At 38.5% G+C, this 26,135-nt stretch overlaps 1 protein-coding gene across 8 annotated transcripts in view; it reads right to left on the bottom strand.

Annotated features, from left to right (window-relative positions):
* atp11b (ATPase phospholipid transporting 11B) overlaps nt 1-26,135 on the bottom strand; it is a 100,284-nt gene that overhangs the window by 56,774 nt on the left and 17,375 nt on the right. For 7 of the 8 annotated variants that reach the window (XM_079808329.1, XM_079808330.1, XM_079808326.1 and 4 more), the window contains exons 2-9: nt 8,775-8,891; nt 8,572-8,661; nt 2,843-2,923; nt 2,617-2,724; nt 2,308-2,436; nt 843-946; nt 710-757; nt 402-466 (exon numbers count right to left, since the gene is read on the bottom strand). In XM_079808329.1, coding sequence (XP_079664455.1) covers nt 402-466; nt 710-757; nt 843-946; nt 2,308-2,436; nt 2,617-2,724; nt 2,843-2,923; nt 8,572-8,661; nt 8,775-8,891 — 742 coding nt within the window. Of the gene's footprint in view, nt 1-401; nt 467-709; nt 758-842; nt 947-2,307; nt 2,437-2,616; nt 2,725-2,842; nt 2,924-8,571; nt 8,662-8,774; nt 8,977-26,135 lie in introns of all 8 variants that reach the window. The other variant, XM_079808333.1, reaches the window with a different exon arrangement.

The following is a 26,135-nucleotide window of genomic DNA, read 5'->3' as shown; positions in this document are numbered from 1 at the left end:
TACAAAACAATTTTTTTTGTGGTGCAGGGCTGCCCCCTTATAGTCGACTAGAAGAGACTTATTCGTCCAAACATTATATCAGTCGGTTAGTCGATGTGCCGAAATCACACAGCTGTGGCTGTCGCTGTGGCAAGCTTTATGTGTGCGCTTGAGCACCGATTAGCCTATAGGCAATTAAAGGCTCATTATTGTGATTTGGCTAATTAATACAAACATGCGATTAGTCGACTAATCGCTTAAATTAATGACTAATAGTCGACTAGAAAAATCTTTTGTCGAGGGCAGCACTATTAAGGTGTAAATCGCAAACATATATTATGAAGGTAAATCTGGTCAATTTTGAATTCATGTTGACTCTAAATGTCTTAAATTGGAAATAAACAATGGTGTGAATGCCGTACCAAATATTTCTTTGGTGTTTTTTAATCTTGCTCCTCGAAGCAGGAGGTTCTCTGGTCCTAAAGGTCTGAAAAGAGTAACAAAAATATAAATAAATAAATAAATAAACAACCTAAATATTTAAAACACAAACTTTACATATAATAAATGAAAAAACATAAAAATAAAATAAATTAAATATTTCTGATTAAATAATAAATAAATTAAACATTTACATTTTATAAATATTTAAATACATTTGTGTTTAGCCTGTTTATCTGATAAATGTTCTATTATCCAGTGAAAACCGTATTGATCTCTGATGTCTTACCTGACTATCTCCTCTCCTTGTTGGGTCACTGTTATTCTCCCGACAAACCTGATAAGCGAGAACGTGCTGTGTCAGGACTTGTGGATGAGTAGCACTGTACAGCTGTGTGTGGCGAGGATTTCAGTGGTTTTACCTGTATAAATCTGCTTCCGGCTGCTGGCACTCCACCACCGCCTGCAGAGACTCCAGCCGCGACACTGATTGAGACACAGCCGTCTCTGGCACCGCATAGTGTGTCTGCACACCAGCAGAGAGAACAGATCCAGTGTTAAAGGCTGACAGATAACAGCACTCCTTCCTTAACAACACATCAATGCTATTTTTCAACAGTCCCACTGTATAGACTGCAGACACACAAGTTACAATCATCTTAACCATAACTATTATAATAATGCTCCTCTCTAGAGTAATTATTTCTGGCTCAGTAACTAGTAGTAAAGAGCGAGAGATGATCAGTTTACATGCCGCTTGAACTGAGGCACTGCAGCGATCTGTCAAGCCACATTAGAGTATCAAAACAGTATTTATTGCTTGTATTTCAGGATAAAATTGACAGATTTTGAAAGCGGAGATGTTAACATATTAACAAGGCATAAAGCTTATTGCATTTATTTGATTTCAGGTGAGCTACAATAAGGGTTGGCTACCATTCACAAATCCTTCCCTCGTGGGTCAATTTGACCCCCTTAGGAATTAATGCAATGCGAGGAATGCTTCAATTTCTACACATAGAACAACCTATGCAAAATGCTCAAAATGAAAACTAAAAATGCTAAAACTCTACCAAAAATGTATTTTATAAAGTATACATGTGTATCTGAAAATAGTCATGAAATATCATGTTATATTTTTTTTTCCACAAGAGGTTGGCAGAGACACCAAAATTGACCCAATGTGAGATATTATGAGCAGATTTTAGCTGGTTATGCATGTATTGGAGTTATTTTGCATTTAAGTTGAAAGAATATGAAGAATGTGCTTAAATTATATAATTCATTGGTAAAATATAGTAATTTAAAGGTAAATAAAATAAAAATGAGTAAAAAAAAAAAGAAAATCTCTCAAAAAAATGGCATTAAAAATAGAAAAATGTAAGCTTTCTGGGCAAAATATAATAAAGTATAATTTTAGGGCTTTGGGTGATTTTGACCCGTGAGGGAAGGATGTGTTACAGGATGCAAGGAAGGGTCAAACATCACTTTTTCAATCACTGACCAGAGGAGAACTGGCACCCTGACTGAGCCTGGTTTCTCCCAAGGTTTATTTTTCTCCATTATGCCACCTGATGGAGTTTTGGTTCCTTGCCACTGTCGCCTTTGGATTGGCTTGCTCAGTTTGGGACACTAAATTTTCAACTAAATATCCAAATAAATTGAATTACTAAACTAAATTAAATACATCAACTAAATTACTGATCTGCTCACATTGTCACTGTATGATAATTGAAATGAGCTCGATGACATCACCATTTTCTCAAATTCTGTTGCATTATTTTCCAGTGACGGCAACTTACAGTTCAGTAAGTGAGTCACATGTTGATTCATTAACCGCTTTGATAACTTCACTGAGGCACCATTGTTTATGAGCAGAAAACAGACCTTCAGGTTAGTCTCTCCGTCCAGGCTGGCAGTGGTGATGTGGCACGTCCCCTCGGCCCGGTCTGATGATAACAGCACCAGATCTGCAGGAAACGTCTCATCTTTGGCTACTCTCACAATATCACCTACCTAAAAGAGCACAGGGCGAACTTCAGTATGAGGAAGATCAACCAACATCATAAAATAGATCTTAAAGTCATTGGGTTTATTAACATGACTGCAAGTATATGGAGTTCTTTTTTTGAACGTCTGTGGTTGATGGTCTGATGTTTAGCAATGAGATCCTCAGTGTCGTTGCCTGAAACTCACTCGGATATTCTTGGATCGGGTCTGGACCAGACTGCCGCTACGCACAACAAATACAGGTGCTCCGTTCACTTCATTGTCAGCTTTGTGCCGCAGCCAATCTTCAAACCCCTGTGTGGATTAGGATTAGAAAAAAGACAACTGAAAGGTTTTCCTCCAATCATACGCTGTCTACACGTCATACATAAGCTTTCAAAACACGCCATTTGGAGTACACTTATGCGCTCACCTGTTTGATGGCAGTTACTGTGATGACAAAAAATAAGGGAAGTCCACTAGTTATAGGGGAAGTGGGTGTGTCTATCATTAACTGTAGGGGAGAAAGTGTATCTGGTTAGAAACAAGAGCAGAACTGTAGTGTACCCTCCACAGACATTTCCTTTGGTAGATCAAGGAAACGTGTTTAATGAAGAAACATACACCATCATTTTTAATATTACAATGTCTGTGTGATATATTAAACATTTAAACACAATATTTGAACTATTGCTACATCTGCAAAATAAAATCTTGATTATATTGCTATGACTTTGTAGGTGTGGTCGCATGAATTTTCACAGACTAAATCTAGTCATTTCAATTGGAATCCACACGATCGGGAATTTCACATCCACACGCTGATTTTGCAATGGGTTCAAAGTTGGTCACATGGATTTGGCAGCTTGGTTTGAAAGGGACTTCTGTGTGAGCTGTGCTTCAAACATCACACTATTGGCAATAGACAATGGAACTATTGCTTCCAAAATTTTGATTATTTCCTGTCCCTAAAAGTTGATGAGAAAAGGCTTGGTCGACCAAATTAATTAGTTGGTTGGTTGAGAGGGTAAAGGACCACCCCAAAAAGGTGACGTGCAAATGTTCGCCTGTCATTCATCGACCTCAAACATGCCTTATCATTTGAAACATACAAGTAGTAGCCTAGCATTAGATATTATTAGGCACATCATGTGTTTATGTGGAAGCTAAATTAGTATAGCCAGGGTTCCTACATTTTCAAAATGTGTCTTTCTTTAGTGTAGTACCTCCAATATCTAGGCCTAATGTCCAATTTAACGCATCCTCTGTGGCGGCGGAGAAACCATGTCACGAAATGGCACAATACGGCTGTGTGCATTGTCCAATATTGTACCAGACACTGTACAATCAACATGGGAAAATCTCACAGTAAAACAAATTTTTGCCAAATGAAAAGTTTATCTATGTTCATTTAATTCCTTTTATAACTACCATCTTTGATTGCTTTAAATTCCTTATATAACTGATTTAATTTTCCTTGCCTTTATTTTGTGATTATTTTAAATTAGATTATTTGTGTAAAGCACTTTGAATTACCATAGTGTATGAAATGTGCTATATAAACAAACTCGCCTTGCCTATATGCTAAGTTCAAGGGTCTATAAATCGTCCCTTCCTGATAAACTGCAACTAAATATCACTAAGAAAAATGGAAGTTGCTGCAGTAGGAGAAGCCACTCTATATAATAATTTGTATAATTCTTGTATATAATAAATTACTTACGCCTCAATCATATAAGAGTTCTGGGGAGTAATTATCCTGACTTTGGCTCAGGCATTTCAGAATGACCAAAACAGCATTTCAGATGCTTTGCAATGAGATTGGTCCGCTGGTTAGTCCATTTCATTCTGTATGTGTTTCCATCAGAATTTATGAACATATTTTCTTATCGGATAAAAAGTGCATCCAACTCAATTAAGTGCATACGTTTTTTTATGCACATTTTTTGAATTTATGCATAGTTTTGCGTTTCCATCCAGCATTTTTTATGCAATATCCAAAAATGTGCATTAAAATAGGTAGATGGAAACATAGCTAATGTTACATATAATATTCTTAGTCAGCCCTGAAACTAAAAAACATTTTCTGATAATTTAAAGCTATACGGTGTGATATTTTCCACCATCTAGCGGTGAAAAGGTATATGACCATCCAGTGATTATTAGTTTCTGTTCCTCTCAATTCCGATTTCGTTTTAACTCCTACGGTAGTGCTGGGCGGTATGACCGAAAATGTATATCACGGTATTTTTCTAAATTATATCGGTTTCACGGTATATGACGGTATTTTTTTCCCCTATGCATGACCGGGTGTTAACCACATTTTCTACTGATTGAGAGAGTAAATACTGCAGTAGATTGACTGGAATGCCCTATTTTACTGTCATGACGGGTGAATATTGTAGAAAAACTCCACACTAGAGTTAATACAGGTTTGCAAAGCCCCACAAAATTATGCTATGGAGAGACAATAAAACATAGACCTACAACACACTCATTACAGGCACATGAATATTAAAATATGACCACGGATAGAAAAAAAAACAGAGTTGAGGGCACCTTAAGCATTTTAAAAATCTAACCCTATATAACAACAAACTGACAAAACGAGGGAGAAACGCGGATATTTGCAATACATTTAAGAGCACTCTCTGAACAAATGACACACATCAGTTTAACAGAAAGAATAAAGCAGTTACTTTTTTGCCCATTCTTCTTTGAATTGTCAGTTTATTTATTAACTTGCATCATTCATTGTCTTTTGTATAGCAGAATAATCGATCGTGTCATAGTGGTCGTGATCATATGGTTCAGTGTAGCCAAATCAGTGCACATTTAATTTGAAGAAGATGTGATGAAATATGTGCGCATACACGCTTCTTGTACTTGTTCAGAGCACTAGAGTATATGAAATATGTCCATTAAAAACTTAAACGCGCTCGCAACGGTCTATATATGTGCAATATGATCCATGAGGAGAACGCTGTTAATCTCATCACGGCGCTCCGCGCAGAAACTGCTCTCGCGCGCGCGCCGCGTGTAGTTTCTCCGCTATAATCAAGGGCTGAATCAGAAATAGCCCCCTATAACTTCAAATAGGGCATTATTTGGAGGGGACAGCGCTTTGTAGTGGTGTCCGAAACCATTGGACGTTATTGAGTGCACTCTGTCTATCCCACATCACACCGCAATAACGAGTGTACAGCCGATGTACACACAACGGTTGTCCGACTTCACGCACTCGTTTTCATTCACTCCTTCAAATAATGTGATAACGTAGGGAATAGTGAACGAGGGTATAGGGGTTTCAGATTCGGATTCAGCCATAGGCTTTAGATGCGATCTCAGCTGTGTTCTGACTGCTCTCACCACTACAGTGCAACAGTGAAATCGGTCCCCTCTCAAACAATGACGCGCTGCGCCGCGTTCCGAACGTTGTTTAGCGACATATACCGGTATTGCGGTATCATCAAAATTCATATCATAACAAAAATAAATACCGGTATTCGGTATGAACCGGTATACCGCCCAGCACTATCCTACGGTGGCCGATTTAGTTCAAGATTAACATGGCTTCCAGTTCGACCTCGTCCACATTCGACACGGTGCCATCGAGTGTTAAAACGCGAAAGGCGAAGCTTGAATTTGTGGGTATGTCCCTCTTTGGCTAATGTACTTTCAAGATGGAGGGGCAACATGGCGACCGGCATTCGAACCCCTTACCCGTATGTATTTTCAATGGCATATTATAAACTTACGAGAATACTTTATTACTTGAAAGAAGTAAATATACATTAATGAGCACATATATTTTTGAAAGAACTAAGTGTTTTTAGCTAAGAATAAACTAAAAAAGTTACACAGTGTAGCTTTAAGTAATAACATTTATATCAAACATGCGACTAGTTGACTAATAGTTTAAAACTACAAAAATCTGGGCAACCCTAAAATGTTGTACATTCTACTACAATTTTAAGTCAAATAACAAATTTAGAGCATAATAATATATCACATAATATCACAATTTCAGGCAAAAGTGATTTCAGTTGGGATGATCAGTGCTTGGTGATTTGTTGTACTTTAACATATGACGGTGTTTGTAGTAAACATAATCTTTACTTACTGGAAAAACATCCAACACCGATGATGCTGAACCTGCCTTCTTTTTTTCAAACAGCCTCAATTTATTTATTTACAAAATATGAGTGACAAATCTGCAAGCTAATTCAAGGTCACAAGAAAGCTCATATATTAGCAAATTATGCAAACTAGGCTTACTGCGGTGTTGCCGGTGTTCAGGCAAAACACCGGTTACATCACTTGCACACTGCGACGCCGCCCCCACCGTCGTTTAGATTTTTATAGTAATAAAATAATTTAGTTCAGTTAGAGAACAGATACTACAATTAAAAACTGAATGTGTCTGCTCAATACAGTGTCAGCCGAACGAAAGTCTCAGCACAAACACAGCATGAGTCAGATTTCTTTCATCACGAGAGTGAGGAGCTGACAGACAAGATGATCATGAAAGATTTGCTTCCAAAGCCAAAATGTAAAAGCGCCTATTTAAAGGGTTACTTCAGTGATTAGCATCAAGCTTTGTATCAGTAGAAACCCGGTAGTATATTCGAATGATTGTCAATGAAATGAATCGAATTCATGAAATGAAAGCCGTGCTTAGCTCAGCTCAGCTCTTCGCTCTCGTGATGAATGAAATCTGACTCCTGCTGTGTTTGTGCCGAGACTCTCGTTCGGCTCACACTGTATTGAGCAGACACGTTCCGTTTTTAATTGCAGTGTCTGTTCTCTAACCGAACTAAATTATTTTATTACTATAAAAATGAACACAACGTTGGGGGCGGTGCCACGGTGGGCAAGTGATAACCGGTAGCTGTGGCTTGGGAGTGGCCTCGTAGTTCAGCGAAGCAAGTGCTTTTTGGGAGTTGTTGTCTTTCATCCACATGAGCCAAAAATACATTTTCTGGCTTTTCTCAGTCTAGAAGGCACCAACTTCTAAAATAATTTCACATGTCTACTACATAAATGACCCAGTTTAAATACACATTCATCTTTCCAGAGGTGAAGTATCCCTTTAAGGGAGTTTGTCAATGTACTGTTTTGTTGTTGTGTTTTTCATTAAGAATAATAGGCTAGTGAACCCACAATTAAAGCAACCTGCCTCCGAATTTGAGCTAATTCTAAACTGAAAGTAAAATGAGCACGGCCGCACAAGCATTCATTCACGGATGCACTGTCATTAATTCACGGCTGCACAGTGCGCACACAATTACAGCTGCACTGTCATTCATTCATTTTTACCAAGTGGCAACCTCCCGCAGTTTCTCTTGAAGCCAATACAGAAGTGCCTACCCAATGTTAAAATGCCCAACTTTACAGCAGAATAAAACATGTTTACAGCCAGGTACAAATTGTGGTTTTGGTCTATACGGCTAATTTTGACAACTGTGAGGGGGTGAATTTTTTTATAACTCATTCGTTTACATTATATAAAGCATTAAAGTTCTGCATAATTAAGGGCGTGGCCACTTTGAGTGACAGGTGGATAGCCATTTATCTGCTGTCTGTTAGTCATCTCATAACTTAAGCTCCGCCCACGTCCCGCCTTTTTGCCAATTTTCTGTTATCCGGGAGTGACGCGCTGCCAAGATGGCAACGGCCAGCTCGTCCATACTTTGCGCTTCAGAACGGCTCATCAGAATCCTATGGGTGACGTCACGGACACGACGTCCATATTTTTTACAGTCTATGGTTTTTACTTCATGCCTACGGAAGCTTAACTTTCATAGGAATTAATTGAAATACTCGCTTTGCTCCGCACCGCTCCGTTATGAATGCCTGAGCGACCGTGCGCATTTTACTTTCGGTTTAAAATGAGCGATTTGAAAAGCCCCCGCCGGTGATACCGGTTTTATAAGTGTCACACGTTGATTAACCGGTGGGAAAATGTCCTCACCGTCACATCCCTAATTCAAACTAAGTCATATTCACAAACTATTTGCAAATGCACAACCTCATTTATATTCACTAAATAAGATTAACAATTGCACAAATCAGCTGCACAAGTCATATATACATGAGTAATTTGCATTTGCAAATCGTATCTTGTGAATATGAATGAGGTTATGAGAGAACAGAGCTTACCTGAACCAAGAAGATGATGAGAAAATAAAAATTGGCAATTCTTCTGAACTGCTCAAACAAATTCTTGGGCACAAAGTTCCATATGGTGTACTACAAAGAGAAAACAACAACCGTACAGAGGATTTTACATGCAAATCCTCCATCAGACTAGGGAGAAACATACACATGTGAGTCAAATTCATTTCACATTCATCTGCTCTTACCTTGGAGGAAATGATCCTGTTGTCTGCAAACCTCTGAGGAATATAATGGCCATGCTGTGGGAACTTGTTTGCTATGTAAATAGTGCGCGTGTCACTCTGATGGGGAGGGTCAAAGCCCTGGAAGAGATGAGAAGAGACGGGTCAGTCGGTGTGAAAGACAGACAGGCCAGAGAAATCAAGAATTGCCTGTTCAAAGTTTCACCTAGAGAGATATAGATAATGCAATATCTGTTGGTGAAACACCGATATAATCTTAAAGCTTATGGAAAAATGGTAAGCTGAAGCTGAGAGGCTGATGGGCGTGCATGAGACTTTGCCAAAGTCATTATTAATTCAGTTAGTGTGCACTGTGCAGCAAACAATTCATTATGGGAGGCACTTCACAGCGCATGAGAGTTAAATCACTTAATATTGAATTCCTATTGCTTTCAGACTTTATTTTTGGTCTGCGGGCCAGACGCACATATGTGACTCTCAGACTGTGTGTGGAAATCAGGGGGCAGATTCATGAACATTTTTTAGATGAATTCTTAAGAAGTTCTCAAATATAAAATAACAGGCTTTGGTATTATCTGACTGCATGGATGTTCTTGCCGGAGACTCACTGATCAACTCAAAGGTCATCTTTTTGCATTGCTTGCAGATTACCATAATAATCATAGGAAGCGCAGATAATATTAACCGTCTAGACTTGATGTTACACAAACCATGTTCCCGTTCGCCATCTCAGTCTGCCTTCTAAAAATCAGCATCCTCAGAAACGCTTTGAACATCATAGATCGTCAGTGGAGAAAGGCATATAGTTCATTGTAACTTCATACACATAATTCACCCGCTATATTGATAAATGTATCTGATTTTTCATGTCAACAGAAAAATATCCTGGGATAATCTGGCTTCTCTTGAGACTTGCCTGCTTCAGAACGGTCATAGTTAATGATATGCTAAAGCCCCACCCGTGATTGGTAGGTAGTTTGCAGGCGTCAACCACCGCTGTGTTACGCCAAAACATTTTATCGATTAGTTGTTGCAGCCAAGGGTGTCGCTAGGGGTGGGAATGTTTTTATTATAATGGCTTGTATGCCTTGAGTTTTCATGGGCATTAAAGGGGGGGGGTCTAATGTTATTTCATGCATTCTGACTTATTTACACTGTTAAAGAGTTGATTCAGGGCTGTAACGATTCCTCAAATAAATTTGAGTATTTGATTTGAAAAAATCCTCAATTGCAATTTACCTGTGTCGAGTAACCGGCAAAATACAGAAAGTGGCGCATTCCACGGATGAGAATCCATGAACCTCATTATTAGACCGTTTTCTAAGGCTGCACGATATATAAACCATTTAAAACCATACTATAGCATGGTGCTGTTGTGAATTCACAAAGGCTGCAATTCAATTAAATAAATATAAGCCATGTTGGTTATGTGCGTCTCCGTTCTGCTCCACATGAACTGTTATCATTTACATTAGGGATGGGCGATACCACTTAATTTTGTTTGTCGATACGATACCGATACTTTCAAGGCCAGTATCACCGATATCAATACGATATTTCTAAACTGAACTTTTAAATGATTATCAAAATTACTAAGTAAAAATGCCCACTTAACATTTATATTTGAAAGGCATTTTAACCTTCAATACGCCTTAATTATTTTTGTTTACATGTGGTTAAAATATGTTTACTTGTATTTGTAGATTTCCATGGTTATCACTACTAGTTGAACTACGGTCACTGAAGTAAAACCATGGTTCATTTTCACAAGGGACTGCCAGTGACAGGGCATTGCACCCATTAAATGCAACCTTCTTATTCTGACAGTGTATGATTTATATCACCATTAGTTACAGAATAGAACATGATCAATATAAATGTTTAACATTATATTTAAAGAGTGTAATTGCACTATGTAGGTTACAGTTTCAATTTGTTTGTTGTGAACTAACTCAAAACATATGTTTTTTCTGTCTTCTGATGAGCATTGTTCTGGGCTGCGTTTCCAAAAGCATCAATGGTTTCTTATGATACTTTTGGGAAACGCAGCTGTGCTCGAATATAGTGTCAGCAGTGAGCGAACGATCTCTCTGTGATTGATTGGTTCTGTCTTGCAGCATTTGCGTGCGTTCAGATCATGGTTCAGATGAGCTGGAACATAGTAGCCTAGAAATCTAGACGCACCTAGGGCTGGGCGATATGGACAAAAAGTCATATCCCGATATATTTAGGCTGAATATCGATATCCGATATATATCCCTGATATTTTTCCGCAAAGTGAGAGCAAATGTTCAGTCAAAGTCAAAGCCAAATATGACGTCACAAGTTTTATTGAAACCGGCCATTTCAGTGAACAGTTGCAAAATCAAATGAATAAATAGTAAACAGGTTTCTTCACCTGGTTCATAATTAAATGCTCAACTGTTCAAATAACAATAAAATGTAAAAAATACTGTATAACAATAGGACAGGAGCAGGGGCGTAGCCATCTTTTCAGAAGTGAGGGGGACAGAAATGTCAGGTGTAATACCAGTTTTTTTTCTGACCTTTGTCTAATTGACAGATTTAATTGATCTTATCTCTTGCTTTTAATTCAGTAAGATATCAAATACACTGCTGAACAATAACCACTAATATATATAATGTTTTCCCTATATGTTATGCCAATTTTATGATTGGTTTATGTACTACAAACACTTGTGCATTAAGTCCCCATGGATTTTATGCTTTGTAAAAAAAATATCACTGAATAAGGCAGAAAATATACAGTACCTATCAAAAGTTTGGAAACATTACAATTGTTAAATGTTTTTGAAAGAAGTCTTCTGCTCACCAAGGCTGCATTTATTTAATAAAAAAATGCAGTAAAAAAGTAATACAGGGAAATATTAGCCCAATGTAAAGCAGCTATGTGAATATATAGTAAAAAAGAAAAACATCTTTGTAATTTATTCCTGTGATCAAAGCTGAATTTATCATCATTACTCCAGTCTTCAGTGCCACATGATCTTTCAGAAATCATTCTAATATGTTAATTTGATGCTCAAGAAACATTTATGATTATTATCAATGTTGAAAACAGTTGTGCTGCTTCATTTTGTGGAAATCATGAAACTATTAAAACATTTGTGGTAAGATAAAAAAAGAGAGAAATTAATCAAACATGCTTTAAATTGATCAAGTGGCATTTATAATATAACAAAATATTTATCCATGCTTTATTCAATGCAAATAAATGCTGTTCATTTAACTTTTTATTCATTAAAAAATCCTGAAAAATAAAATGCATCATGGTTTCCACAGCTGTTTTCAACAATGATTATAATCCTAAATGTTTCCTTTTCATCAAATGATCATATTAGAATTATTTCAGAAGGATCATGTGATACTGAAGACTGGAGTAATGATGCTGAAAATTCAACTTTGATCACAGGAAAAAATTACACTTTACTATACAAATTAAAACATCTGTGAATAAATATGTGAATATATTTCGCAATATTAATGTTTTAACTGTATTTTTTAATAAATAAATGCAGCCTTGGCAAGCAGAAGATATTAAACATTAAAAAGGCTGTCAGTTAGCACTGCATTATTTATATTTTTTATTGTCAATAAATACCTTGAGATGGCTGGAAAAACACAAACCATATAGGCTGTCGCAATCGTGTTTGTTGTCACGTTTCATCAGTCAATTGGAGTGTTGCACGAGAGTGTTAGCACTCCATAGTGTTCAGATCGCCTCGTTTTTGGATACGAATAAAATGACAAGTCATGTATAGATTATTTTGTGTCTTTGAATTTAAATCTAGATTTATTTACGTTGGCTTCTACGTAAGCGCATTTGCTTGTGTAACAGACGTTGGCCAGTAAGAGCGGTGCGACCAGACGCCGGTTCGAATCCCGCGCGGAGCGGGTCGACTAGGACCGGTGCAACCCGGTAAAAGTGCGGGGGACGAATGTACGTTTTATTAAAAGTGCGGGGGACACGTCCCCCCCGTAGGACGTACGGACACCGCTTTAGTTATAGTACACCACTTGACACTTTTCTTTTCATAAGGCACATTGCAGGAAAATTAAGTTTGCAGTGAGCTTTGTTTCGGGAGCTTTTTCGGGTTGTCGATGGCTTGCGGGCGGCTGTGGCTTCTGCAGCGCACAGTTTCAAAGACTCTTCGTACTGCAGTTTGTGCCACTGTTTTAGGTGGTGAAAAAGATTTGTAGTGCTTCCACCCCTGGCTGTAACTTGTTTATTTGCACTCCCTACAAATAACGTGATGTTGTTGCTCATCTGATACTTTGAATCCTCCGCGCGCTCCTCAGACATAGTTGCTTCCTCCATGTTTGTTTAAGCTGTGTGCCTGCCCCCTCCCCCCCTCGAAGAGGAGGGGCGGTGGCGCGGGGAGCAGCGCAAATTTGAACTATATCGATATACGCGATATGGTCTAATTCCATATCCCGTCTAAAAATATATCTATATATTTTTTTATATCGATATATCGCCCAGCCCTAGACGCACCCTAGCGGCAGAAAATTTATTTTGCCGCGAGTGTAGTCTAGCAACTCTCGGTAGACCTGAGAGCTGGAAAAACCAAACTCGGGTCAGGCCAATCACAGCCGGTGTCGAGTCGGTGGGCGGGCTTAACATAATGACGACATGTCACGGCAGAGTTGCGGACGGAGGTTCTGCGTGCTACTCGTAGACAAAGCTGACGAACAGCGGTCTTTTGAACCGGCTTTGGCCGGACTCTGGAAGACTTGGAGTTAAGCTTTTCTTTGAGAAAAGAACAAAAAACGGCACTGAAGTCATTCTTAGGAAAAGAAGTTATGTTCGAAGTTTTGCCTACCGGATACGGCGAAAGTCTATCAATTAACGTTAGCTCGGCGTCACCTTCTTCTTCGCTCTGGTTGGTTGTGGCGCTCATGGCGCTATCCAATTGCGAGCAGAGGGAATTTGAAAGACAACCGTTTATCCCGCCCCTCGGATTGAGCCCTGTCAATGGTGAGTTTCCAGACCCAACATCTTGATGTGGGTCTGGCTTGTCAGGCTAGGAACATAGTCCTATACTGCTCAACTATTCAGTAACGTAGGTTATTCGTATTGTATGCATTAAATAATCTTTTTAAATAAACAAAATTACTGGTAAAAAAACCTCCTTAGCATAGATATTTTTATTTAAGTATCGATACTTTTCGATGCTCACATCAGTATCTATCGATATATAGATACGCGATCCCTAATTTACATGCCTGGAGTGTCTCAAACTCTCAAGCATGCGTCATCTGGGAACGCAATGTATGCATTTCATCATATTTGTAAGGTAAATCATTTATAAACCTACACTCAAAACAGGAGAATCCATCATTATACGTTTCTAAATATAGAAACTGTTCATTGCGATTTCAAAATAAAAGTCTAAACGCTAGCTCCGAGTTTGCATGTTTTGTTGTCCACATATTCTTGTTCAAGAAATTACAATGGCTGTAGTATTTATATTGTAAAGAAGTTGCAACTATATTAAAGATTAAGTGAAATGACGTTTGGCCAATATTGAACAAGGATTTGAACTGTTGTAAAGTGGGACAACAACAATCACCAGGCCGTTGGTGCCCTTTGCAGTCATTTGTTTTAATAGGCCTACATAATGTGCATAAAATAACCTGCTCCTCAACACCACCAAAACGAAGGAGCTCATCGTGGACTTCAGGAAGGAGTCAAGAGGCACACACGACACCATCCACATCAATGGAATGGCTGTTGAACGTGTCTCCAGTTTCAAGTTCCTGGGGATCCACATCTCGGCGGACATGTCGTGGACGACCAACACCTCCAGCCTGGTCAAGAAGGCTCACCAGCGCCTCTTCTTCCTGAGGACACTGAGGAAGAATCAGCTCTCCTCGGCTATCCTGGTGAACTTCTATCGCTGCGCAATAGAAAGCATCCTGACCAACTGTGTGGCAGTATGGTATGGGAGCTGCTCTGTTGCGGAGCGCAAGGCACTGCAGCGGGTGGTGAAAACTGCCCAGCGCATCACAGGGACTCCACTGCCTGCCATCGAGCACATCCAGAGGAAACGCTGTCTGCATCGAGCTCGCAGCATCCTCAAGGACTCCTCTCACTCAGCCCACAGACTGTTTTCTCTCCTGCCATCCGGCAGGCGTTTCAGGATCCACCGGACCAGGACCAGCAGACTAAAGAACAGTTTTTTCCCCAGAGCTGTCTCTTTATTGAACTCAAACCCCCGTTGATCCACTTCCCTCATAAACTGATAACTCTCCTACCTCACATCTTCCTTCACTTTGTTATTTGCACTACCGACTGTTTATCACAGTAACAACTGTTTACATATGCATCTTGCACTGCCATATCTTAACTGGATTATGCTCATTTGCACTGCCGACTGTATTTATAGTACCAATGTTTACATTTGCATTTTGCACTGTACTTCTAACTGTAATATGCAACCACTTTCCACTGCACTTTCCACTTTTTTTTTCCGGATAGCTCTGTCCATAATTTATTGCACTACCCTAATCCACTGCTATTCCTCATATTAGCCTAGCATATTATTGTATACCTCTATCTGTAAAATTCTGTTTATAGTAATAGCCATCTGTATATTGTATTCATAGTACATATTCACCTGTAAATTCTGTTTATAGTAATAGCCATCTGTATATTTATTCACTGTACATATTCACCTGTAAACTCAGTTCTGTTTATAGTAATAACGTCTCTCTATTTATACATATTTATACATATTCAGTACATATCCATGTCCTGCACTTACGCATCCATTGTATATCCTGCACTTGCTGCTATTGCACTTCTGGTTAGACCTAAACTGCATTTCGTTGCCTTGTACTTGTACTTGTGTAATGACAATAAAGTTGAATCTAATCTAATCTAATCTAATAAGATGATTGTTGATGATGTATGCTATATTATGTGTTTTTACTGTGTTGTTCTATAAAACCATACGATTATTTGCTTTTAAAACTTTATTTGAACCAAATATTATTGACATGTATTTTGAAGTCATTACCACAAAAAATATCCGATTACTCGAATAATCATCAGAACAATCAATAGATTACTTGATTACCAAAATAATCATTAGTGACAGCCCTAAGTTGACTCTCATGCTAAACATGAACAAAATTAAAGTATGACAGTATTTCTATGCCAAATGCCCTCCTTCAGAATTCAAACAAGTTTCGGGAAGTTTTTTTTAGAGCGCGCACACACACCAACCAGAGCGAGAGCAACGAGCTTCGTTCGGGTTACAGAAGCCGTCTGTGGCGCTGTCATTTTGTTTTTTGACCACGAAATCAACAATGTCACTAAAGAAGTGTGTTTCTGGTTGTGAGGGAAATATAACCTTGTTCAGCTTCCTAAATAACCCAGTGTTCAGGAAAGAGTGGATGCAGTTTGTTTTCCCGGAGCAGCATGTGTTTGTTTGTTCCCGGCATTTCGGTGACGAATGTTTTATAAATAAATACTTTTGTTGGCAATCGGCATTTAAGTGCATATAATGTAAACAAAACAAACATATAGCGAATAGAAAGTTATCCAGGGATAATGCCATTATGTATGTGTGTTAGAGCTGCAACTAACGATTATTTTTTCTGTCGACTAATCTAACGATTATTTTTTCGATTAGTCGATTAATCTAACGATTATTTTTCCAGATTAATCTTATTATTCTTTTTTACTGATTATTGTATTTCAAAGAGGGTAGTGAATTTGTATATTATTTTAACATGAAATCAATGAATGGTGACAATATTAATTGTATTTCAGGAAGGGTAGTGTACATAGTATGCCATTTTATAATGAAATATATGAACACAAGAAGCTTTTTAAACATAATATATAATGATACTATTCATCATAAAATGTATACAGAGTAGGCCTAATTAGGAAAAGTTGTTTACTATAGTAGTTGAGTATGATTTACTTATTGATGTGTGTCAATAGTAAACGAAAATGCACTTGTATTTATCTGCAAAAGGTTCACATTCAGGAGCTTTCAGCATAGTGTTAATGTATAACTAGTCGTCTATTTTGAAGATACATGTGCATAAACAACGACTAAAGCTGCCAGAAGTTTTTGCCCAAACTTCAAAGACACATTTAAATGATTAAAGCTAGAGGCATATCTTAACTTTAATGTTACTTTAATCATGTAAACTACCTATATACAGCAAGTTATTATGCATATGTGTTTGGGACAGAGGGGAACCGGGTCGCATTTACAGCAGAAATATGCAGCCCATAATAAATAAAAGCACGAGACGTACTGGGGTCGGAGAAGAACCCCGGAAAATGTGACCGTCTGTTGCAATACACGCGCCACGGTTCAGCTGCGCGAGACGGACACTGGCAGCAGGGTTGCCAGGTTTACACAACAAAACCCACCCATTCGTTACTCAAAACTAGCCCAAAACAAGCCCAATCGCGTTTCCGGGAGGTTCTCTGGTAAACATCGCGTTCGGGGGGTTAAATGTGTGTGTTTTTTTGCTTCAACCCGCGGACATGAGACACAGCCCGCGGCAACAGTGTAGAAGTAGCCCAATTCCGCGGAAAAAAGCGGACTTGGCAACACTGACTGCAGTGTGAAAGCTCCCGCTCTCCACACACACACACACACAGCTCCTGCTCGGCCACCGCGCGCAGTGTGAAACCGGCGTTACAGAGCGAACAAAGCACAGTTTTACTCTGCTTCTGTTTAAAGTACTCCCACACTTTTGAATGTCGCGGTCTGGCTTTATATGATAAATGATCATTTTCACTATGCCCGGGAGCAGAAGCTGCCATTATTCTAGATCTTCTGTTCCATTCTAGAACGTAAATAATGTGCCGCCGACGCGTCGACGCATTTCACGCACGTCGACGTATTTTCGTAGTCGACGTCATCGACGACGTCGACGCGCCGTTGCAGCCCTAATGTGTGTATATATGTGTGCCCATGACTCTTTAGCTCCGCCCACTGCACTCCTCCACAAGCTCGGCTGTTTTCAGAAAGAATCGGTATAGCGTATCTATCTTTTATAAATCTGATAAAACTAAAGACTCTTCGGCGATATGAAGGATGCAATACTACTCTATAGGTACTCAAGATTAACATGAGACTGGCAGAAACTGTGTGTTTTATGTCCCCTTAAAACGTTGTCATTCACAGCCGACAAGAACCGCCCACTGAGGCTAGTGCTTCTGACTGACATGTAAACTGGCCAACTACCAAGAATTTAAATTCTTGAATTGACATCAGAACAGTCTTAAGGTGCGTTGCTCTGCGAAATTTCACAAGCGAAATCCATTCATTCTAACAGGAATCCATGTGATCGGGAGTATCAGATATGGGCGAAAAAGCTGGTGACACAAATTTGCATTTGCATTGACCAGAAGAAAGTTGTTGGGTTTGTAAAGTCTGAGCTGTGCTTCATAAATCACTACACTATTGACAGACAAATACAATTTCACTGAAATGTTGCTAATGTGACCTCACTTTTAAGAAAAGGTTCTTAAGGTTAAAAAAGAAAAAGCAGTTCAGACGAATGAATGCTTCATGAATCTGGCCTCAGATTCCTGGAGCGATTGAATTTCCTCAGACATAACATATAGCTTTGCTTTGTGGGACATGTGACGGCTCTTTGCATAGACAAAAACTCTCAGTCCACCTGGCGCTTTATGCAAATCCTTCTCCAGTCGCGCACTGGACATGTTCTCCTAAATTCAGCTTGTGTCTTCCATTGAATCATGCCCAGAGAAGGCAGGGAAATCTCCTCCTCTCCTACACGGCCACGTCACCCAACCCCACTGGCAACACATGCATTCAATTAAAGTCTGAATCTTTTGACTCATCCTTTTGTGCGTTTCCGTCCCATTTCCCCTCTACTCTTTCCAAGATGCTGGAACTCATTTTGTGTGCCAACATGAACATCTTGAGCTCCTTTTTCAAAACTGTGCTGTGATTACCAATCCATGTTAACGGATCCACAGATTTGTTAGGAGAGTGAACTAAGACTTTTATGTTTGGGGAAGGAAGACCTTCAGATCCAAGTAAGCCTCCTGGCATAGCACATTCCATCGCAATGAAACAAAAGTAACAACAGATCTTTTATATCTGTTTATCTGTAGGACGGGCCATTAAAAGGAAAAAAATATTTCTATGAAATTAAATTATAATTTCATTTCAAGTGAGAATACAATGTCATGCCCAACTCGTGCAACTCTTTTTGTGGTGAATCTACTGATTAAGAGAGATTCTGTTCAGTGGAATAACACTTTTCTCAAACTAGATGAGTGAATGAGTACAATAAACCATGCGTAGGAGTTGACCTTCTCTTGATTTGTGCTTGTAGGTGAAAGTGCAGTAATTCTGATGAAACGTAAAAAGACATTTCCAATCAGTAAAGCACGATTATAATTTTGAGCAAAGATTGTTATGATTATCAGGTTACCAGTTATACAGCATGACTAAAATATGACTAAAGGCACATTTACACCAAGAACGATAACTATAAAGACAACCATAACCAGTGTTTCCCACAGGATTTTGTGAAACTGTGATCGGGGGGATAACTGCACTTTATGAATAAAATATTAAATGCGACTATATGTTGATGGAAACTATATGATTTGCGATATAGAGTTGTTTTATCCAAGGCTCAACTTGCTGTAGGCCCATTTATAAGGTATAATTCACCAAACACAAATGTACCAATGTACCAATTCGGTCATCATGTACTCACCGTTAGGGCTGTGCAATTAATCGAATTTCGATTTCGATTTCGCCTCCCAACGATCACCAAAATAGTACAATCGAGAAAAAAACGATTATTTTGCCATGTTCAGTTTTGCAAGAACACTCTTATTTTGTCTTGCGTTCTGAATGAAACGCGCACGCGTTCATCCGCCCCTCCCGAAGCCACAATCTCTCTCAGTTTGTGAGTCTCGTGTGCATATCATCCGCTGGAATTTAAAAACTCGGCGCGAGTAAAGATGGCAGAAGGAGGGCAGTTACAGCAGCGTTTGGTGAGCAAAAAAGGCAAAACCAACTCCGTTGTCTGGTAACAGTTTGGCTTTGAGGAATCAGACGACGAGCAGAAACATGCTACGTGCAAGATTTTCTACATGGTAGTGGCTGCAACGCAAGGGAACACCACGAATTTGTTTAACCACTTGAAAATTAAACACAGTGACCTATGACAATCTAATAAAGAAACAAAAATTTACGAGAGCAGGGGTGCCGTGTAAACGTCCTTTTTTCCCCTCATATTTCTCAAATAATTCTCTCTTTGTAAACTTTGTTCAATGCATGCGAGTGCTGCCGTATGTTTGAATATGACCAGTCGTTTTCACCGTCGTCACCCGGGTTTAGTGCCAGAAGACGTGAATGAGAAGCCGCGCGCGCTGTGAGAAAATGTATCTCTGTGTGCTCATCCAAGAGCGCGCACATGTCTCACAGCGCGCAAATATTGAGTTCTCTTTTAAGTCTTGCTCTTGAACGGACAAACTCACACAAAACGTATGTCAACATGTCCATCTTGATGAGTATCCTAGCAGACCTAGTCTGTATATGCCTTAAGTGAACTTTATACAGTCGATAAAGACGACGCATATCCGATCCGGATTGAATAGCTTTTGTAAGTTTAATAGGATTCATCTTTAATTTATGCACTCAAATATGCAATGTTATTTTACATTTGATACATTTCTGTACCTGAAAACTAATGTTAGACGTACCTGAAAAGCATATCTAGCCGAACCATATTGTTGATCTTATTTATTTGTGGTTATCATTTTTACGTGAATACTTTTATACTTTGATTTGAATATATGTTATATTATTTATTTTAATAGTTCAAAAAGTACAACAAATGTTACAATTTCAATTGAATTGTTGAAAGGTGTATTTTTAATAAATACAACACATTCCCAAAGTCATGTGAAATAATGGTGTTACATAATCGTGATTTCAATATTGACCAAAATAATCGTGATTATGATTTTTTTCCATAATCGAGCAGCCCTACTCACCGTTGTCATTTTTCGTTTAACTACCAAAACAAATGAAGGTATATTCTTTATGAAACCTGAGGGATTTCTGTCCCTCCATTTAAAGTAAATTCCTCTCAAACTTAAAATATCCAAAAAATGTCATTTAGGCATTGTAAAAATAACTAATTGAGTGTTTAATCCAAATCCAAGTCTTCTGAAGAGACACGAACGACGATGAACAGATTTACAACGACGCACAGTGTACAGGGCTCCAGACAAAAATATCAATTAAGGAGCCATTGGCAAAATTAGGCGTCAAACTATTTTTTCAAGTGCCACAAAAGAATAAACACGTTTAAAATGTTCACATGCAATTATATGGGTGGTGTTGAATTTAATTTTAAGCTCCTTCCATTCTTTCTCAAGATGACAACAGTTTAATAAAAAATATAAGCATTATGTGTTATAGTGCATATATTTAGCAAATTTATTGAGAATAAGAATCCATATCAGTATCAATTAAACGAGAATTGTTACCGTTTAGTTCGTGTCCACACATCTGTCATGTTTATCTGTTGTGGTTAATCATGTTGTGTGCACGAAACAGACAATGGCTTCCTGCACTTTTACAGTACTGGGATGTTGATTCATTAACACGTCTCTGTCGCTTTCTATCTCTCTCATGCTGGCATAGCCATCAGCGTTGTTGCTCGATAGAGATGAGGGCTTTGAAAAAGCCTGACGCGTTTCTGACGTCAAATCGTTACTCCTAGGGATGGGGCCGATCCGATCCAGTATCGGTATCGGGACCGATACCAGCGTAATTCAGGTATCGGATTTTCCCGATCCAACCTGCGGAGAAATCTGATATCCATGAGCCATGTCTGCTGAAATGACTCCAAAAGTGATTCCCGCCGGCTGCAAACTATGGAATGGATTTCCTGAACGGAGGCGCGGCTCAATGAGATGCAGAGTTATGAGACACGCCCCCGCTCAGGAAATCCATTCCGCAGTTTGCAGCAGGATAGCATTGAGCAGCATTGTGGCTAGCCAATGTCAGCTGTGTGGAAATACTTCAGACTGGAAATACCGCAGAGAAAGACAATGTTTGCAAAACCGTAATTCAGAGAGGTGGAAGCTCCCTTGCGGCGTACAACACAACGAACGCAATCAAACATTTAAAAAAGCAGACAAGTTCAGACAAGACTAGGGTGACATTTAAGAGATAATAATCAGGGCTTGACTTTAACAATTGCCATCTGCGTGTGTATTTCGGCTGTGGCGTGTAACACTCACACTAGCCACTTTGAACTTATTATGGTCTTCTCAAAAGCCATCTGTTATAATCGCGTTGCGCATTATAACCAATCACACGTGTTTCTATTGAGTTTATGAATATAATAATCAGAGGCGTTCAGATTAGCGGAGTTTTGTTCAGAGCGCGCGCCACTCTCACTCGCTGAAATCTACACTCAAAGCAGAGATGAACGTGCGATGTACGCGGGAGATTCATTCATCATACAGTGATTGACAGTTTTTGTTCTATTTCAGCACCGAAAATAGTTTCAAACAAACACAGCAGAACCACAGCGCATCTGATATGACTGGCATAACGTTGGCTTGACGTTCGCGAATTTAGGGACCGTCTCTAAAGTTACATAAAACATCGGTAGGCTATACACGTTTCTAACTTAAATGGCATTTAAAGAGAATGACTTAGTCATTAAACTGACAGTGAAGTGTTCATCTAGGTGTCAGGTATGATGCACACCTTTTGGATTTTTGATATTTAATAAAATAAACTCAAATCATATGAAAATAAATGCATTATTTCACTAGGATACTGTATGGGCTCTTACACAAAATATGCTAGATTTAAATGCGTCGCAGCTGATAGAACACTGTAAATATATTCAAGCAATATTCTCATCAGAGATAATATTAGAGATTAAAGATATAATATTAGAGATTTATGCATTATGCGTTGCCATTGACGACGGCCATTATAAGGAAGGAAAGCCCACAGAATCTAGCTTAAAAAAAGTGCTTAGTGCTTTTGATTTTCAAATATAAATTGATATCCGTGATAATTTGGGTCACTATTATCATGATGTGAAATTTCCATACCATTTCATCCCTAATACGTAGCAAACACAGCTCTGGTATCGGAATAGTATCGGTATCGCCAATATCAAAATTCAGGTATCGGGATCGGATCGGAAGTGAAAAAATGTGGATCGGTCATCCCTAGTTACACCCCTAATATTTACTAGGATATTTTTGTGTGTATTTGTCCGTTCAAGTACAAAAAAGACGGAGAAGAGAACTCAGTTTAGTTTCGCACACTATTCAGTATGAGAGGCGGCTTTCAGAACTATACCCATCATTATCGTTATAGTTATCGTCCTTGGTGTGAACGGGTCTTCATTAACTTAAACTAGACTAAAATTCCCAATCTTTTGGTCAACTAAAACTGGATATGTTGACTAAATACCTGACAAAAACTAAACAGGACATTTGACACAGGACTATCCGAATCTACCAAGTGTGTGTTTTTTCTCACACAACCTTAGAAAAAATTCCAGGGCAAATAACCTACTCTTTCATATGAGAAATCAAATCCCGTCCGAATGCATCAAGTGTTTGTTTTCTGAGCTACCGTTTGCGCATCAATCTTTGGCATGCTTTCATTTTGTTTCAATGTGGACGGTATCCAACGGAAAAAAAACCCATTATAAAATAAAAAAATAGAAACTGCGATTATAAACAGGCCACTGCTATAAACTCATGAAGTTTACTTAAAATGTTTTATTTATAATAAATTAAAATCATATCAACAAATAATATTTAAAAGACGTCATAACGTGATGCACGCAAGAACTTCTGTAACGGCCAAATCTAGAGAAAACACTCCCACCTCTAAAGATGGAGATGTTCGTCCTGTCTGAACCGATACATGAAATTACATACACAGACGTTGGGGTGATAAAAACTGAAACGTTGTTTAGAAAACTAGTCCCGTACAAATAGGGCTTAAGACTAAATCAAAAACAGCTAAAAAAAAACTACTAAAAAAGGAGATATTTCTTAATTAGTTATGTTTGTAATGAATATGCATCTTTCTAGTTATGCCAAGCTCAAAAATATTTTATTTTAATACTTTTAATAATTATTTTATTGCTTATTTCAATATAATTTGACATTGCTAAGTAGAGCAAAAGCTGTATTGTTTAAACAAAACAATTAGAGGGATATTTGACCGAGTACAATTCAATAATTGGACCGAGTAATGGGCGATAGAAATGATATGCGCTATTAATGATACAAAATTGGCCTGCGATAGAGATTTTAATTCTATCGCAATAACGCAATCTACCCACGAAATTTAGAGCCACGAGCTGCAATGCATCATCGTATTCGTCATCTTAAGTAAACATGGCTGAAAGCGAAACGGAATAGCTGGTGAAAAAGACCGGTGCAACATCCATTATCTGGACTTTAAGCCGTCCGACGAGCAGCAGCAAACTATACTCTGTAGAGTGTGTGGGGCAACAATTTCGGCTAAGCGAGGTAATATGGCTAATCTGTTCTACCACCTCAAATAATTGCCTAATACTGGAAGTATTTCCCTAATTCACAGTTATCCATTCCTTTATTAACAAGACACCAGTTTATTTCATTAAGATAACAAAATGTTTAAAACCAAATACATTACATTAGGCTGCAGGTAAGAAACATTGTTTGAAATATGTAAAAAATATGTGTCTGTAGTGTCTGTTCCTTAACTAAAAAGACACCAGTTTTTCCTATTCTCTGCATGTTGGGTGGCATTTAAGAAAAAGACATTCAAGCAGCAGAAAAAAAAAAAACATGCTGACGGCTCGCACGCACTCACAGGACGCACAGAGCAACGGCCGAGCTCAGTGTTTGACTGAATACTAAGGTTTCTTTCTTGCAAAACCTTGTAGAATGCCTCTGAACACTTTCCATATATAGCGCGCGTCTCCCTGTATCATTGCGTGATACTTTTGTATCCTTTTTGTAAAGTTTTAGCTGATCGTATTTCACTGCCATTATATGGAGTGAGCATGCAGGACGTTTTTTTATTTTATTTCTGCTTTTTCTTTGTTAAAGTCTCTGCAGCTAGAGTACTTGAATTTTATTTATCTGTAACATTATGTTGTATAATTACAGTTTTGCTAAATAAATGTTCTCAAAGCTACATACAACTAGGGCTGGACGATAAGGCCAAAAAATCATATTTCTGTAGCCTGACGTCGTTATACTCAATTCTAGTCAGAATATGAGTCTGATACTGCTCCGTTGGGCTGTGATTATGGGGCGTGTTTCAACCGAACCAGGAAAGACCTCAATTGGATAGACCTACAACCAATCAGAGCAACGGAGCGACGCATAACGTTAGTTATCAAATGTCAACAGAACTCAACTGCACAGTGTTGCCATGTCCGCAGGTTGAAGCGATCCCAATTATGTGATATACAGACCCAGGAATGCGATTTTTAGCTGCCAGCCCTGCCAAAATAACACATATTTTACCCCCCAAATGCCTTTTTTCCGGAGAACCCCCCCCTGGAAAGCTATTGGGCTTGTTTTTGGCTAGTTTTGAAGAACGTTAGCAATTGGCAACCCTGTACCTGCACGCACGCACGCTGGAATAAGTAGCCTAACGTTAGAAGAAAAATATGAGTGTAAACGATCTTTGCCGGTGTTGTAAAAAAAAGGATACACAGAATTTACTTACCAACACGATCATAATTTCTGAGAGAAATAGTAAAGGTGAACGCATATACGAACAAGTTCTCCGTTTAGGATTAGAACAAATTCAACCCAAGCTCCTTTGATGACGTGGATGATTACGTTACTGTTGATCATCTGTCCATCATCGTCTAAAGCCCGCCCTGACAATTTCATTGGTCCGAACAGTTTCTGTTCAGGCATAATTACTCCTCTACCGATCAAGTCCAGACCGAACTGCCCGAGTAAAAATGTTGTGGGCGGGGCTAAGTTCGGCTGGCATCCAGGCTAATATTTCTGTATTTTTTGGTTGAATAGCGATACACAGTATATATCCCGGTATTTTCTAAGTTTTTCTATTTGGAAAAAAAAATCTGTATTTATTTTAATAATAATTTTATTTCACATCCTGCCCAATGATGTCCTAAAAACAATGTTGATATTGAAGGCTATAAACAAATACAGTGAAAGTAATGTAGGCTATACAATATATTATGTGCAAAAAGGGGGGTTACAATCTAAAAACTAAATTAATAATTTTGTTTTTAAATTCATTAAGCTAAAAATGAAAATAAAAACAAAAGCATATTAGTCTATATAGCATA

Source organism: Gobio gobio (assembly GCF_949357685.1).
Source record: "Gobio gobio genome assembly, chromosome: 24".
Classification (NCBI taxonomy): domain Eukaryota; kingdom Metazoa; phylum Chordata; class Actinopteri; order Cypriniformes; family Gobionidae; genus Gobio; species Gobio gobio.
The sequence above is the reverse complement of the archived record's forward strand: the minus strand, read 5'-3'. Positions and strand labels throughout refer to the sequence as shown.